This window comes from Saccostrea echinata, unplaced genomic scaffold, assembly GCF_033153115.1.
Source record: "Saccostrea echinata isolate AGI-Se365-2 ecotype Australia unplaced genomic scaffold, CSIRO_AGI_Sech_v1 ptg000016l, whole genome shotgun sequence".
NCBI classification, from domain to species: Eukaryota; Metazoa; Mollusca; class Bivalvia; order Ostreida; family Ostreidae; genus Saccostrea; species Saccostrea echinata.
Genome location: NW_026889765.1, coordinates 12,297,104 through 12,310,474, shown reverse-complemented (window position 1 = coordinate 12,310,474; position 13,371 = coordinate 12,297,104). Strand labels below are relative to the sequence as shown.

Genomic DNA, 13,371 nt, shown 5'->3' with positions numbered 1-13,371 from the left:
AACAGACAAATTTTGATCAGAAAAGCTCACAAGCCTTAGGCTCAGGTAAGCTAACAAAACACTACATGCAGTTGAAAAAGGTTTCACATGTTCAATTCCAACTGGATAATACTCTTTAATAAAATTTTAAATGATTATACCAATATGTATAAAAAATATGGTGTTGATTTCTGAGCTTTTATTACAAATTCAGAATCACTGCAAGTAAATCCCAGAACCAACTAAGTTTTATAACCCTGCTTATACTCCTACATTGCAACTGTTCAGCTGAAAGTGTTCCTCTCACACTAAATCTTTCTTGTCGACATCAAAAAATGCTAAAATAAACATCTAGCAAATTTATTCTATGCATAGCATTAGGAATGTGAGGAAATAATACTCTTTTCCTTATCCTGCAGATGAATATATCTTAAACAAATATAATTTATTGTTCTGAAGATATCAGAAAGCCAAAACTATCCTTGTATATTTTATGCACCATGTTTTGTATCTTTAATAAATATAAATGTGTATTACCCACCTGTGTTTTAATTACATTTAGCTTTCTTCTGTGTTATATTATACCATTATACCAAAACTGTATGAAGAGGTAAGTTTTGAAAGTTTTTTGCTTGCAATATTTCAAAGGTTGCTTAATAAATCATTATTAAATTATTCAATAGAAGTAGGTCTACTGATCATCAAAATACACATTATCAAAATACATATTCATATATATGTTACAGCAAATATGTGTAATCTGGAATTATATTTATTTCTCACTTCATCAACACCATTATAAAAAACTCACCCAAAAAGAATTTTTCTCATAAAAATAAAAATTCTCTGACTCAAATTGCACAGAACTAGTCCGGGTACTTTTTTGATTTTATCTAAGATTCCCTACATCAGAAAAAATTTCAAAACCTAGTATTTATTTCTAAATATTTACATTTCCAATGTCCTTGTCCGAGATAAAATTTCAAATAGTAAAAATACTTTATTTCTACATAAATCCACTGGTTCATCGAAAGGCATGGTGAAAAAAAAAATCACGTTCAGGGCGGGACAAATAGAGACAGAAGCGGGGCTTGTAGCACGTGACTTTGCAGAATCAAGAGCATATAAATATAAGGAATAACTGTCAGATTTTTTGGTTTCATGACGATGATCAATCGACTGGCTTGCGTGATAATTTTATGCATAAACGCCGAAGGCATTTATGCAAATTATCACGAATCGATTGATCACATCATGAAACCAAAAAATTAGACAGTTATTCCTTAAATAATTCAAAGAGTCTTTTAAAAAGCTTAAATTGGCTACTAAAGCTTTCTGCTAATCTAATAACAATAATGAAATTTGACACATGGAGAAGAAACTTACATTTTGTAAAAGTTCATTTCAATATTACACATGTGGCTAAATATAGCAGCAACTTTGACACAGCTTTGTTCAGTAAACTGAGACAAAACCTCCTTGATATCCTCAAGACAATTCTGCTCTAGTTCTCTAAGATTCTTCTTAATCATGTGACCTTGTAGCTCATCCTGCTCCAGGAGATCCAGGAGTTTTTTGTGCCCCTCAACAAGTGGATGACTTCGGTCAACTTGCTCCTGGGGTGTTAATTTTACTGTGTTCTTTTCTCCATAGAATGGTGATGATGTTAATGTCCCTGAAGTAATGGATTTATTTTGTAATGATCAATATTCATGGGCATCAATTTTCACGGATATAGTAAAGTTCAGTTTTGAGTATACATTACTTCATGGATAATTAATCCATATTGCTAAACAAAAGCCCATGTGCCACAATATGTCAATATGGCCCTTTTCTTCCTCATCATTTCATCTGATTTTTTCCCATGTATTTTTTGTAAACAGTTGATCCCACATTCTATTTCTCTTCTTGAAAAGAAGATTTTTAAATTTTTTTCCTATACATTCCTATGTAAAACTTCAATTCCCCATTTAAGCCCCACCCTACCTATGGGGGTCATGATTTGAACAAATTTGAATCTTCTGATGAACATTTCACTTGAGGATTGACTCAACAAGATGTGTTTGTGAAACACTGATGTTCCCATATGACAGTTTCTCAAATGAAAGTCAAAATCTAAGGTCAATGTCAAATGTTGGTACCAAACGAAAGGTTTTATTACAAGAAATATAGATAAGAATTATGAAAGCCCTTGTATCAACCATTCAGAAAGTATGGTCAAGGTTTAAGTTTTTCAAAGAAGGTAATTCCAAAGCCAACGTCATGAGGTCCAGCATGTTGGTATGCAAGGAAAGGTCTTGTCACAAGGAATACATTTGTTATATATGACAGCCCTGGCACCAACTGTTCCAAATTCAAGGTCAATGTTAATGTTTTTCAAAAGTAGGTCATACTCCAAGGTCAAAGTCAAAAATATTGGTACCTTAAGGAAGGTCTTCACAAGTGAAATATGAAAGCCCAAGCACCAACCATTCAAAAGATATGGCCAAAGATTAAGTCTTCAGAAGTAGATCATACTTCATGGTCCAAAATTCACAAATGCTGGTAGCCAAGGAGGATCTTGCCATATGGAATACATTTGGGCAATATGACAGCCCTTACACCAACCATTCAAAAGTTATGCAACAAGAGGCCCATGGGCCACAACGCTCACCTGAGTAACTTTGGCCCTGCTGTTCTTCATCAGATTATCCCCTTGTAATACCTATTGTGGCCCCACCCTACCCCGGGCGGTCATGATTTAAACAATTTAGAATCTACACTACCCCAGTATGCTTCTACATAAGTTTCAGCTTTTCTGGTCCAGTGGTTCTTAAAAGGAAGGATTTTAAAGATTTTTTTTCTATATATTTCAGTGTAAAACTGGATTCTCTATTATGGCCACACCCTACCCCCAGGGGTCATGATTTAAACAATTTAGAATCTACACTATCCCAGGATGCTTCCACAAGTTTCAGCTTTTCTGGCCCAGTGGTTCTTGAGAAAAAGATTTTTAAAGATTTTTCTTATATATTTCAATGTAAAACTTGGATTCTCTATTGTGGCCCCATCCTTCCCTCGAGGGTCATGATTTGAACAATTTAGAATCTAAACTACCCCAGGATACTTCCAAATAAATTTCAGCTTTTCTAGTCCAGTGGTTCTTGAGAAGATTTTTTAATGACCCTACCCTATTTTTGTCTTTCTTTTCTTGATTATCTCCCCTTGTAAGGGGGCTAGACCCTTCATTTTAATAATCTAAACTCCGCTTTACCCAAGGATGCTTTGTACCAACTTTTGTTAAAATTGGCCCAGTGGTTTTTGAGAAGGTGAAAATGTTAAAAGTTTACAGACGGACGGATGGACAGACATATGGACGACGGACAGCGGGTGTTCATTTGAGCTTTCAGCTCAGGTGAGCTAAAAATTCAAGTTTTCAAAGTAGATCAAACTCAAAGGTCATGGTCAAAAGGTCACAAAGGCTAGTAATAAGGGGAGGGTCTTTGTAAAAGAAATATACAAGTGAAATATGAAAGTCATAACACTAACCTTTCAAAAATTATGGCCAAGGTCAAAAGTGGGTCAAACTTCAAAGTCAAAGGTAAAATATGTTGTTACCCAAACAAGTTCTTGTCACAAAGAATTCACATGTGAAATATGAAAACCTTAGCTCCAACCAATCAAAAGTTATAGGCAAGGTTAAAATTTTTGCAGACAAACAGACAGATCAGGAACAATATCCCCCCATCTTTGATTCAATAATGAACTCACAGCATATGTTAAGAACATTAATTTTTTAATTGTCCATATTAAATAGCAATTAATGTCTGAAATATTTACAACATTGTAATACATTCCTTAAAATATTTGTATCATATTTTATTCACAGATTAAGTTAAACCCAGATAAACATGATGGTCTTGAAAATAATACTTCATAATGGAGAGATTTTCAATATCCTACCAGCTTGGTTGTTAGGGCAGAAGATGAAGGGTTTGAAGAAGCTGGCTACAGGATTTGGAGTCGCTGTCAGCCAGTGGCATGCTGGAACAATAGGGGAAATCACTGATATCATACTTCCTGTTGTCATAAATGGTCCTGACATGCAGATATTACTTTCCTGATCACGCAAAATCTCCATCATCTCAACCAATCCAAATTCCTCTGCAATTACATTTATCAACATCCTAAATACCAAGTATGATTGAGATATGAAATATAAATCACATGAAATGGAAAAATTAAGTATTATTGGCTTGTCTTTTTCCAGTACAGAAATGCTTTCATAAATCAACATCTGTGAAAAAAGCATTCAGAATTATTTGTATTAATATTGGAACAGATTTAGAAACGTAGAAGTCAGAGAGGGCCAGGGCTGTCATAGGAAAGTGACAACTGTACTTCATACATGTACATACAGAAGGTGACATTGAACAATCACTCAATCACATATATAATATTTTTAGACAGATAAGGCTACATGACCCTAAATTTAAAGGGTGTCTTTCTCTTATTGTTAAGGTTTTTTTTCCAGAGAACACTGGATATTTGGGAATTTTTCAGTTGAAGTTTGGGTCTTAAAACTGAAGATCTTTTATTGACATTATTTTTAAAAAATCCAAAGACCATTCTACTCCTAAAATTTACAGCGTTTCCAACTTTCCACTAACTTTGAAAACCAAGGGTCATTGGAGTCAAAGAGAATTTTTTAGGGTCAAAATGTATTCTGGATTTGCTTTCAGATGTTACTGTGGAATCATTTAAATTCGTGGGGGTCAATGTTCGTGGGCAAGCAAAATTTTATTGGTTCCTGGGGATGTAATTTCGTGGGCAGCTCGTTTATTTGGTAGATCTAATTAATCGGTACATTGACAAAATAGTTGTTCGTGGGGATGTAAATTCGTGGGTAACGATTACCCACGAAATCCACGAACATTGATCCCCCACGAACAATGATGATTCCGCAGTATACTAGCTATTTTTTTTCTTACATCATAATTTGATTTTTAAGAATATGAAAGTAAACAATATAATAATTGTCCTTGTTGTTTTATTTACACATTCTACTCATTCCGTCGTTTGGGTTTCTCGGAGTACATCTCATTCAAGAAGCAACTTCTGAAAAGTGTTCTGCAGAACAGTTCATTAACTACGTGTAATTGAGCTTAACTGACCTATTTATTACCATCTGAAGCATTTTTTTACAAAGCAAAACTGAAATAAACATTGTCAAGTAAATGTCAGATGTGATTTTTTTTAATTCAGACTTCTGGATCTGTTAAGAATTGTATGGCTCATTTGAAAATAATAATAGATTGTTGACACTGAAATCATGGTAATTCTGAACAATGCCACTTGGAAATTAACGCAGCCATTTATACATGTACCTAGAAACCTCAAATGCAGATTATTTAACTGGCTCCATCCAGACAACAACATTGAACTTGATTTTTAAAAATTTGTTTTCGTATTTTTTCTGTGTCATGATGACCCTTTGGATGACATTTTAGGGGGTAGTAAGTATTCTTTATGCGTAAATATGCAGATATTTGTGTTAATGGAAGACACTGATTTAGGAAGTCTTCAATTCTCTCTGACATCAGTACTGTATCAAAGAAAAGTTCTAAAAATCTAGAGAACTAAAATTAACCGTAGCTTTCATAGTTTATTAATCAAAACTTTTTGGGGGGGGGGGGGGTGTCACCTGAGTCAATTATAGGTAACCTACTGCTATTTGTTTTTGTTTGTCGTTGTATGTTGTCTGTTAAGACTTGATTTTTTTTTTCAGCTTCTTCTCTAGAACTCCAGAACCAATTTAACAATTTTGCCATAGCATCTCATAAATGGGAACAAAAATTGTGAATTTCATGGTCCCTATCCCCCCTGGGGCCTGAGGAGTGGGGCTAAAACCATCATAATTGATGCAATCTTTAAAAATCTTCTTCTTTACTCCTGAACAGTGAACATCAAGCAGTTGAAGTGCTGTCATGACTGTAATAAGTATTATGCCCTTTAACAAAGTTGTGAAATTCATGGCTCTAGGGTCAGGGGCTCCCGAGTTTGGACGGGGCTCTTACGATCGTAGAGTGAAATACATGAATTCTTTAGACATTTTCTCCTCTTCCAGATATATTTAGCAGATAAACTAAGTACATGCTTATGATGAGCAAGTGTGCCTCTTCCTAAATTTCATGACCTCTGGGTCAGGGGTTCTGGTGTCAAGGGCAGGGGATGGGAGGTGGGGGGGGGGGGGGGGTAGGTGTAAGCTCTATAGATGATATAGTGAAAATCTTCTCTGCTCCTGGGTATTGGGCAGGTAAATTAAGTGCAGTGTGTGGTTATGAGGAGCACGTGTGATTCTTCCAAAATTGTGAAATTTGTGGCCCCATGGCCAGTGGTTCGGGGCAGGGGGGAATCTATTGAATATGTAGTGAAAATGTAAGAATTCTTTGGAAATCTTCTCTGCTCTTGGTATTAAGCAAAAAAAAACAAAAAACGAATAGTTATAAAGATCAGGGATGCCTCTTCCAAAATTGTGAATTTCATAGACTCTGGGTCAGGGTTTCTGGTGTAAGGGGGGTATCTATTGATAATAAAGTGAAAATGCATTATTTCTTTTGAAAATCTTCTTCTCTGCTCTTGGGTATTAAGCAAAGAAACTTTGTACATAGTTATGACAAGTAAGGGTTGCCTCTTTCAAAATTGTGCATTTCATGTCCCCTGGGTCAGGAGTTTTGTGTCAGAATGGGCTCTACCAATTATATAGTGAAAATGCATAAAAATGTTCTTTAGAAATCTTTAGAAAAATTCTTTAGAAATCCCTCTTTGCTCCTTGGTAAAAAGCAAGTAAATTAAATGCATAGTTATGATGAGCAAAAGTGCCTCTTTCAATATGGCGAAATTTGTTGCCCCAGAGTCAGTGTTCCTGGTGTCCAGAAGGGGGGGGGGGGGGAGAGAGAGATATTTTTACTGGTAATGAATACTTTTAGTGCAAATTCATTATTATTACTTTGAAAATCTTCTCTGCTCCTGAGTATTAATCAAACAAACTATGTGCATTGTGCATAGGTATGACAAGCAAGGGTGTCTCTTCCAAAATTGTGCATTTTGTGGCCCCTGGGTCAAAGGTTCTAGTGTTAGGGTGAGGCTCTGTTGACTATATAGTGAATATATATTATTATTTCTTTGAAATCTCCTTCTTTGCTGCTGGATATTAAGCAAACAAACTAAGTGCCTGATAATAGTGAGCAAAGGTGCTAAAATTCTGAATTACATGGCCCATGGGTCAGAGATTCTGGTGTTAGAGCAGGGAATCTATAGATCAAATGGTTAAAATGCATGAATTCTTTAAATATCTTTTTTCTTGCTTCTGAGTATCAACAGATAAAATAATTGCATGGTTATGATCAGCAATGGAGCCTCTTCCAAAATTGTGATTTTCATTGGTCAGAGATTCTGGTGTCAGGGGGAAGGCTCTATGAATTTTATATTGAAAATGCATCAATTCTTTGAAAATCATCTTCTCTGGTCCTAGGTATTAAGCAGATAAACTAAGTGCATAGTTATGATGAGCAGGTGTGCTTCTTCCAAAATTGTGAATTTCAGGGTCCCTGAGTCAGAGATTCTGATGTTATGGCAGGGCTGTGTTGAATATATAGTGAAAATGCATGAATTCTTTGAAAATTTGGTCTCTTCCTGGGTGTCTGGAAGGCAAAGAGAGTACAAAGATTTGTTTATTTATTTATTTGTTTTGTATTGAGAAAAGTTATTCCCCTTTGTTATTCATCTATAATAATTAATTTCTGTAAATAATGTACTTGAAAGGTCTATTGAATAAGATATTTATAGAAGAATTTTTAAAATATATAATACAAAAAGCACTTTCATAGTTTTTTAAGGATGATTAAACATGTATTGATAGATAAATTAACATAGGTAATCAAAGATTACAGAGCTAACCTCAATGAATGTTATCTTTAAGTACGACAAAGTCCAATGCTAAACTAATAATCTTGTAGTGTGCATCCCTTAATGCAACATTAATGCAACTTTGGTCTGATAGGGCTTGCAGTTACTTGGGAGTGGACTTATTCAAAAACTTTAAACTAGTCACTTATCCAAAAAATGTAAGTCAAATCCAGCATCTACAGCAAGTCTGAGAGCATTCATCCCTTGTCGCATCATCCATGCAAGTTTGGATCAGGCAGGGCTTATAGTTTCTTGGTAATGGACCTGCTCAAAGAACTTAAACCTACACACTCATCTGGAAAATAAGGTCAAACTAGTGGGTATTGTTTTTTTCTACAAAAAAACACATGTCTCCCCTTCTTTACCAACATTAACGAGTGCAAATATATGTTCAGGGTCAAAAATAATAATGCAGTACATCTCAACTCAAATTCTGTGTACAAAATTTCAAGTCTTCATGTCAAATGGATCTCAAGTAATGGTCTGGTCGTGTTTTTTTTAATTTGACCTTGAAGAAAGTGGTCAAGGTCAAATATTTTGATGCAGTGCATTTAGTCTCAATGTTGTCTTTCCTTATTCCAAGTTTGAAATCCTAATGTCAAAAAGTTCTCAAGTTATGACCTAGACTATATTTTCATGTAAAAGATTGACCTTGACTTTATTAATAGTTCAAGGTGAAATAAAATGTTGGCATTCACCCTTCCTCTATACCACTTCTCTATGTTCCAAGTTTGAAGTCTTAATGTCAGGGTTCTCAAGTTATGATCTTTTCGTGTTTTCTCTATTTGACCTTGAAGAAAGAGGTCAAGGTCAAAATTTTAATGCTTTGCATCTTGTAACAATGTCTTCTTTCTACGTTACAAGTTTGAAGTCCTAATATCAAAGGGTACTCAAGCTACGGTCTGGACTCTATTTTGATGTAAAAGATTGACCTTGACCTTATAATTGGATCAATGTAAAAAATTTTGGTGGCATGCATCCCTCCTTCATACCACTTCTGCATGTTCCATGTCTGAAGTCTTTATAACAAAGGATTCTTAAGTTATGGTCTAATCAAGTTTTTCCCTATTTGACCTTGAGGAAGAAAAGAGGTCAAGGTCAAAATTTTTTGTGTGTTGCATCTTGTATCAATGTCTTCTTTCTATGTTACTAGTTTGAAGTCCTAATATCAAAGGGATCTCAAGTTTTGGGCTGAACTCTATTTTGATGTAAAAGATTGACCTTGACCTTATAAATAGGTCAAGGTCAAAAATGTTGGTGTATACTCCTTCTCAAGGTCATCTATCTATGTTCCAAGTTTGAAGTCTTAATGTTAAAGGGTATTTAAGTTACGGCCCGGACAAAATTTGGATGATGAAGAAGATGAAGAAGAACTAGAAACTCATTGCGAGTAATGAGAGGTCTTCCGTCCGATTCTAAAAATAAAAACGAAAATTCAAGCTGAAAAAAGTGATAAAAGAAATTCAGACACTGGAGATTTAACCCTGGTCGTCAGCGTGAAAATTTAATGTGCTAACCATCGACCATTCACTTTTTAGCTTCACTTCCTGTCACGACTGGAAGTAATGGTGATACAAGATTTTCTCATGATTCAAATAAACTGATGACTGACTATCAGTCCTGAAAGTTTTAGACTTCAGTCTTTTGCTGTTGCCGAGCAATATTGTGAGAACAAATTCTAATTTGAGGACAGGTAAACACGCGACCGGAAGTGAATTTTATAAAAATCTCTGACATTTCTCTAGACATTTGCAGTATCTACAACATACATAAAATTATTTCAAGTACTTTATCAATAAGCAATATTTATGAGAAAGTTAAATATAAAAATAAATTTATCTCCTAAAACTGGGAGTCGACGTTTTTGTTTTCTGTGGAATCTAACATATTTCAAAACAGCGAAAGAGATGCAATAAAGTGAAGTTTTAAATTAAAAAAGAAAAGTTAAAATTTCTGATTTCTTTGATCACTTCCTGTGACAAGCAGAAGTGACGACTGACACGTTTAACCCAAATGGTTTCGCCTACTCCTCAAGGTCTATTACTCATAAAAAGTTTGGTGTTTTAATCTTTTACCTGTTTTTGAAATCTCGTTCTGAGAACTTCTCATTTTGAGGACAGGAAAACACACGACCGAAAAAGATTTTTTAAAAGATATTTAAGGTTACTCTAGACATTTGCACTCTGAATAACAAATTTAAAATTCATTTTAAATACTTTATCTATAAAGAATATTTATAGGAAAGTAAAATACTCAAATTATTTAGTATTTCTCTTATAACCGGAATTTGTCGTTTTTGTTTCTGGATGGACCAACATCTTTCGGATCTGCAAAAAAGATGCAATAAAGTGATGCAATTTTCAATTAAAAAAAGAAAAGTTGAGATTCTCGATTTTTTTGATCACTTCCTGTGACGACCGGAAGTGACGGCTGACGCTCTTAACCCAAATGGTTTTGCCTTCATCTTAAGGTCTGTTGCTCATATAAGTTTGGTGTATTAATCTCCTACCGTTTCCGAGATCTTGCTCAGACAACTTCTCATTTTGAGGACAGAAAAAACATGCAACCGGAAGTGTATTTTACAAAGATTTTTGAGGTTACTCTAGACATTTGCAGTCTAAGTAACATATTTAAAATTCATTTCAAAAACTTTATCTACAAAAGATATTAATGGGAAAGAAAAATACTCAAATTATGTAGTTTTTCTCTTGTAACCGGAAGTTGACGTTTTTGTTTCCGGTGGGACCAACATATTTTGAAAATACAAAGGAGATGCAATAATGTGATGTAAGTATTGATTTAAAAAAGAAAGTTGAAATTTTACGATTTCTTTGATCACTTCCGTAAGTGACCGGAAGTGCCGACGACCAACAAAAAGTGGTGACTTGTCTAGTATTTATCATGATCTATAATCCCTGAAAAATTGACTTTGATATCTTTTACCTTTCTTGAGATTATGCGCGGACAAAATGTCATTTTAATTTCAGAAAATGGTCCGTAACTTGGCACCAGAAGTGAATTTCCTAAAAATCTCTCTGATAAAATAACTTCAGATTACAACATATTGTTTCTGCAAATTTCATTAAAATCCACCCAGTAGTCTTCGAGAAACTGCATGCACAAAATTAGATGGGCGGAAAAATAATAATAAGAAGAAACAGTAGAATTACTATAAGGTCTTCCGTGAAGACGGAAGACCTTAATAAGAAAATCGACAAAAACAATGTCTCCCCTGGAAGAGGAGACATAATTATGCATCCAAGCAACTCTGGTAGTGTACCTCCTTAGATGTATCATCCATGCAAGTTTGGTCAACGAAGGCTTATAGTTGCTTTAGAATGCAGTGTGCACCAAAAGCACTAGCCTGATACCTGAACACTAGGCTATAAAAATTCAGTTTGGAGTTTCAAGCCAATGGAAAGATGGAAGGACAGTGAGTCATGACTCACTGAAGAACATACAGTAAAATTTGTCTAATCCGGACACCACTTGTTCGAAAGAAATAGGCCGGATTAGACAACATTCTGGATTAGGAAACATTTTAATTTTAAATGAATTTAATAAAATGGACTTAAAGTTAACATTGTATTAAAGGTCATATGAAACAATGTCCTGAGCATTTGGGGTTGTATACGGAAATGAGTTCATCTGAGTAACTTTAAAAAGCCTGCAATTACATTTTGTATTTTTTATGCAAGTTAGCGGCAGCAGAGTCGATCAAAATTATTTGACTGCGAAAATGAACTTCAACTAGCGCGGCTTATCTCCCTTTGCTTATGACGTCAGTAAGACCCAGTCACTACATTCAGTACTAACATTTTATACAACTGATCATGTCTTTTGCAGCGTAATTTTTAAGAAATATCATCATCTTGGCTAAAACTGCGCATAAATATACAATGTTCAAACAAGATAGTATTTGTCTTTTAACATCCTATTGCATATTTGCAAGATTTTAGCATGTTTTATCTGTGTAATTTATTGTCGTCCTTCGACACTTCACTCGACACAGAGAGAGAGAGAGAGAGAGAGAGAGAGAGAATACAAAGAGAGGGGGTCTGTACTCTATCCTCGTATTTTTTTCTTACCAAGAAGTCGGTACATATACACATAACACTATAACTATGTTATCGTAATAATTTTTATCTATCTATGTAATCCTACTTTTCTGTGTGAATATATTTACAGACCGAATTGTTTAAATTTGTATCAATTTATTTAAACGCAGAGTATATAGTCTGATCGATTAAAAAAAATGTTTAACTGTAAAAATTTTAAAAAATTGTTCATGTGCAATCGCGCAAACAATGGGGGTATGGATTTTTTTTAACTAATCAATTTATGCACGAAGTGTATGAGTATTTTCAAACTGCAATTGCTCAGCCAAACTTATAGAAGTATCAGCACCGTAACATTACAGTGCATGTATATACATGTACATACTCGTGATGCCGATAATTTTGAGCCATTTTTTAAAATCAGTTTTAATATGACAACAAAATTACGATGATGTCGTCATAAACCCCTATTTCTATATCGTTTTTACATTAGTCTTCGTGTTTCAGATTGCAGCAAGCGTGCATTCAAAGACGACTTTTCATTGCTCCATGTTTATCATGAACTTCAATGTCTCCGTGTTTATTTGGGAAAAAAGAGGTACTCATGAGCTGGATATTTTTCTCTCTCAATATATGACACAATTTATTTGACAGATTTTGCATGCCCATTAAAATTTTTATTGTAAGAAAGTTTAGGTCAATGTTAATTAATTAATATGCTGTTTTTTGTTGTTTATTATACACTTTCACTGGGAATGAAAAAAAAAACCATCATGTATCATATGCGTATTAAACAGAAATAAGAAGATTTTTGTTTCTAAAGTATTAATTTAAAATAAGTAATCATAGTTGGAGGAGAAGAATCTTGATTTCAACGGGGTATTCATCAAGATCATCCTACAATGAAAACCTCTCGTTTTCAGTTGTTGGCCTAATTAACGATTAGTTCAAATAGAGTAAACTGTACTTTAGAACCAGGTAGCTCATCTAAAATCATAATCACATTTATATCCCCAATAAATGACTAAAATTAACTAAATAAAATACGGTAAAATTACACTATATCTAATGCGTTATTTACATCAATGGGTCTTTGTGACGTCATAAAAACACAAAATCAAGAACGATAAGCGGGTAACAAATTTATTAAGATGACAAATTTAGGCCTTCATTTTTCAGTTAAGCAAAGGCAAAAAAATTTATGAAATGTGATTTGACATTCTTTCATACTAGTCTTTATGTTTAAAAAGTAAAATCCTACTGTTAAGAACCGTTTCATATGACCTTTAAGCAAGATTTCGGATTACACAACATCTGGATTAGACAAGTTTCACTGTACATATATTGTGAAGAATGTTTATAATTTATCAGACTGCATCCTTGTGAA

At 34.2% G+C, this 13,371-nt stretch overlaps 1 protein-coding gene across 1 annotated transcript in view; it reads right to left on the bottom strand.

Moving 5' to 3' along the window:
- Positions 1-215: 215 nt before the first annotated feature.
- Positions 216-13,371, bottom strand: part of LOC133188456 (secernin-2-like) — a 66,564-nt gene continuing 53,408 nt past the window's right edge. Inside the window, exons 6-7 of the mRNA XM_061323894.1 lie at positions 3,922-4,122; positions 216-1,654 (exon numbers count right to left, since the gene is read on the bottom strand). Of these exons, the coding sequence (XP_061179878.1) occupies positions 1,362-1,654; positions 3,922-4,122 (494 nt within the window). The 3' untranslated portion in view covers positions 216-1,361. The remainder of the gene's footprint in view (positions 1,655-3,921; positions 4,123-13,371) is intronic.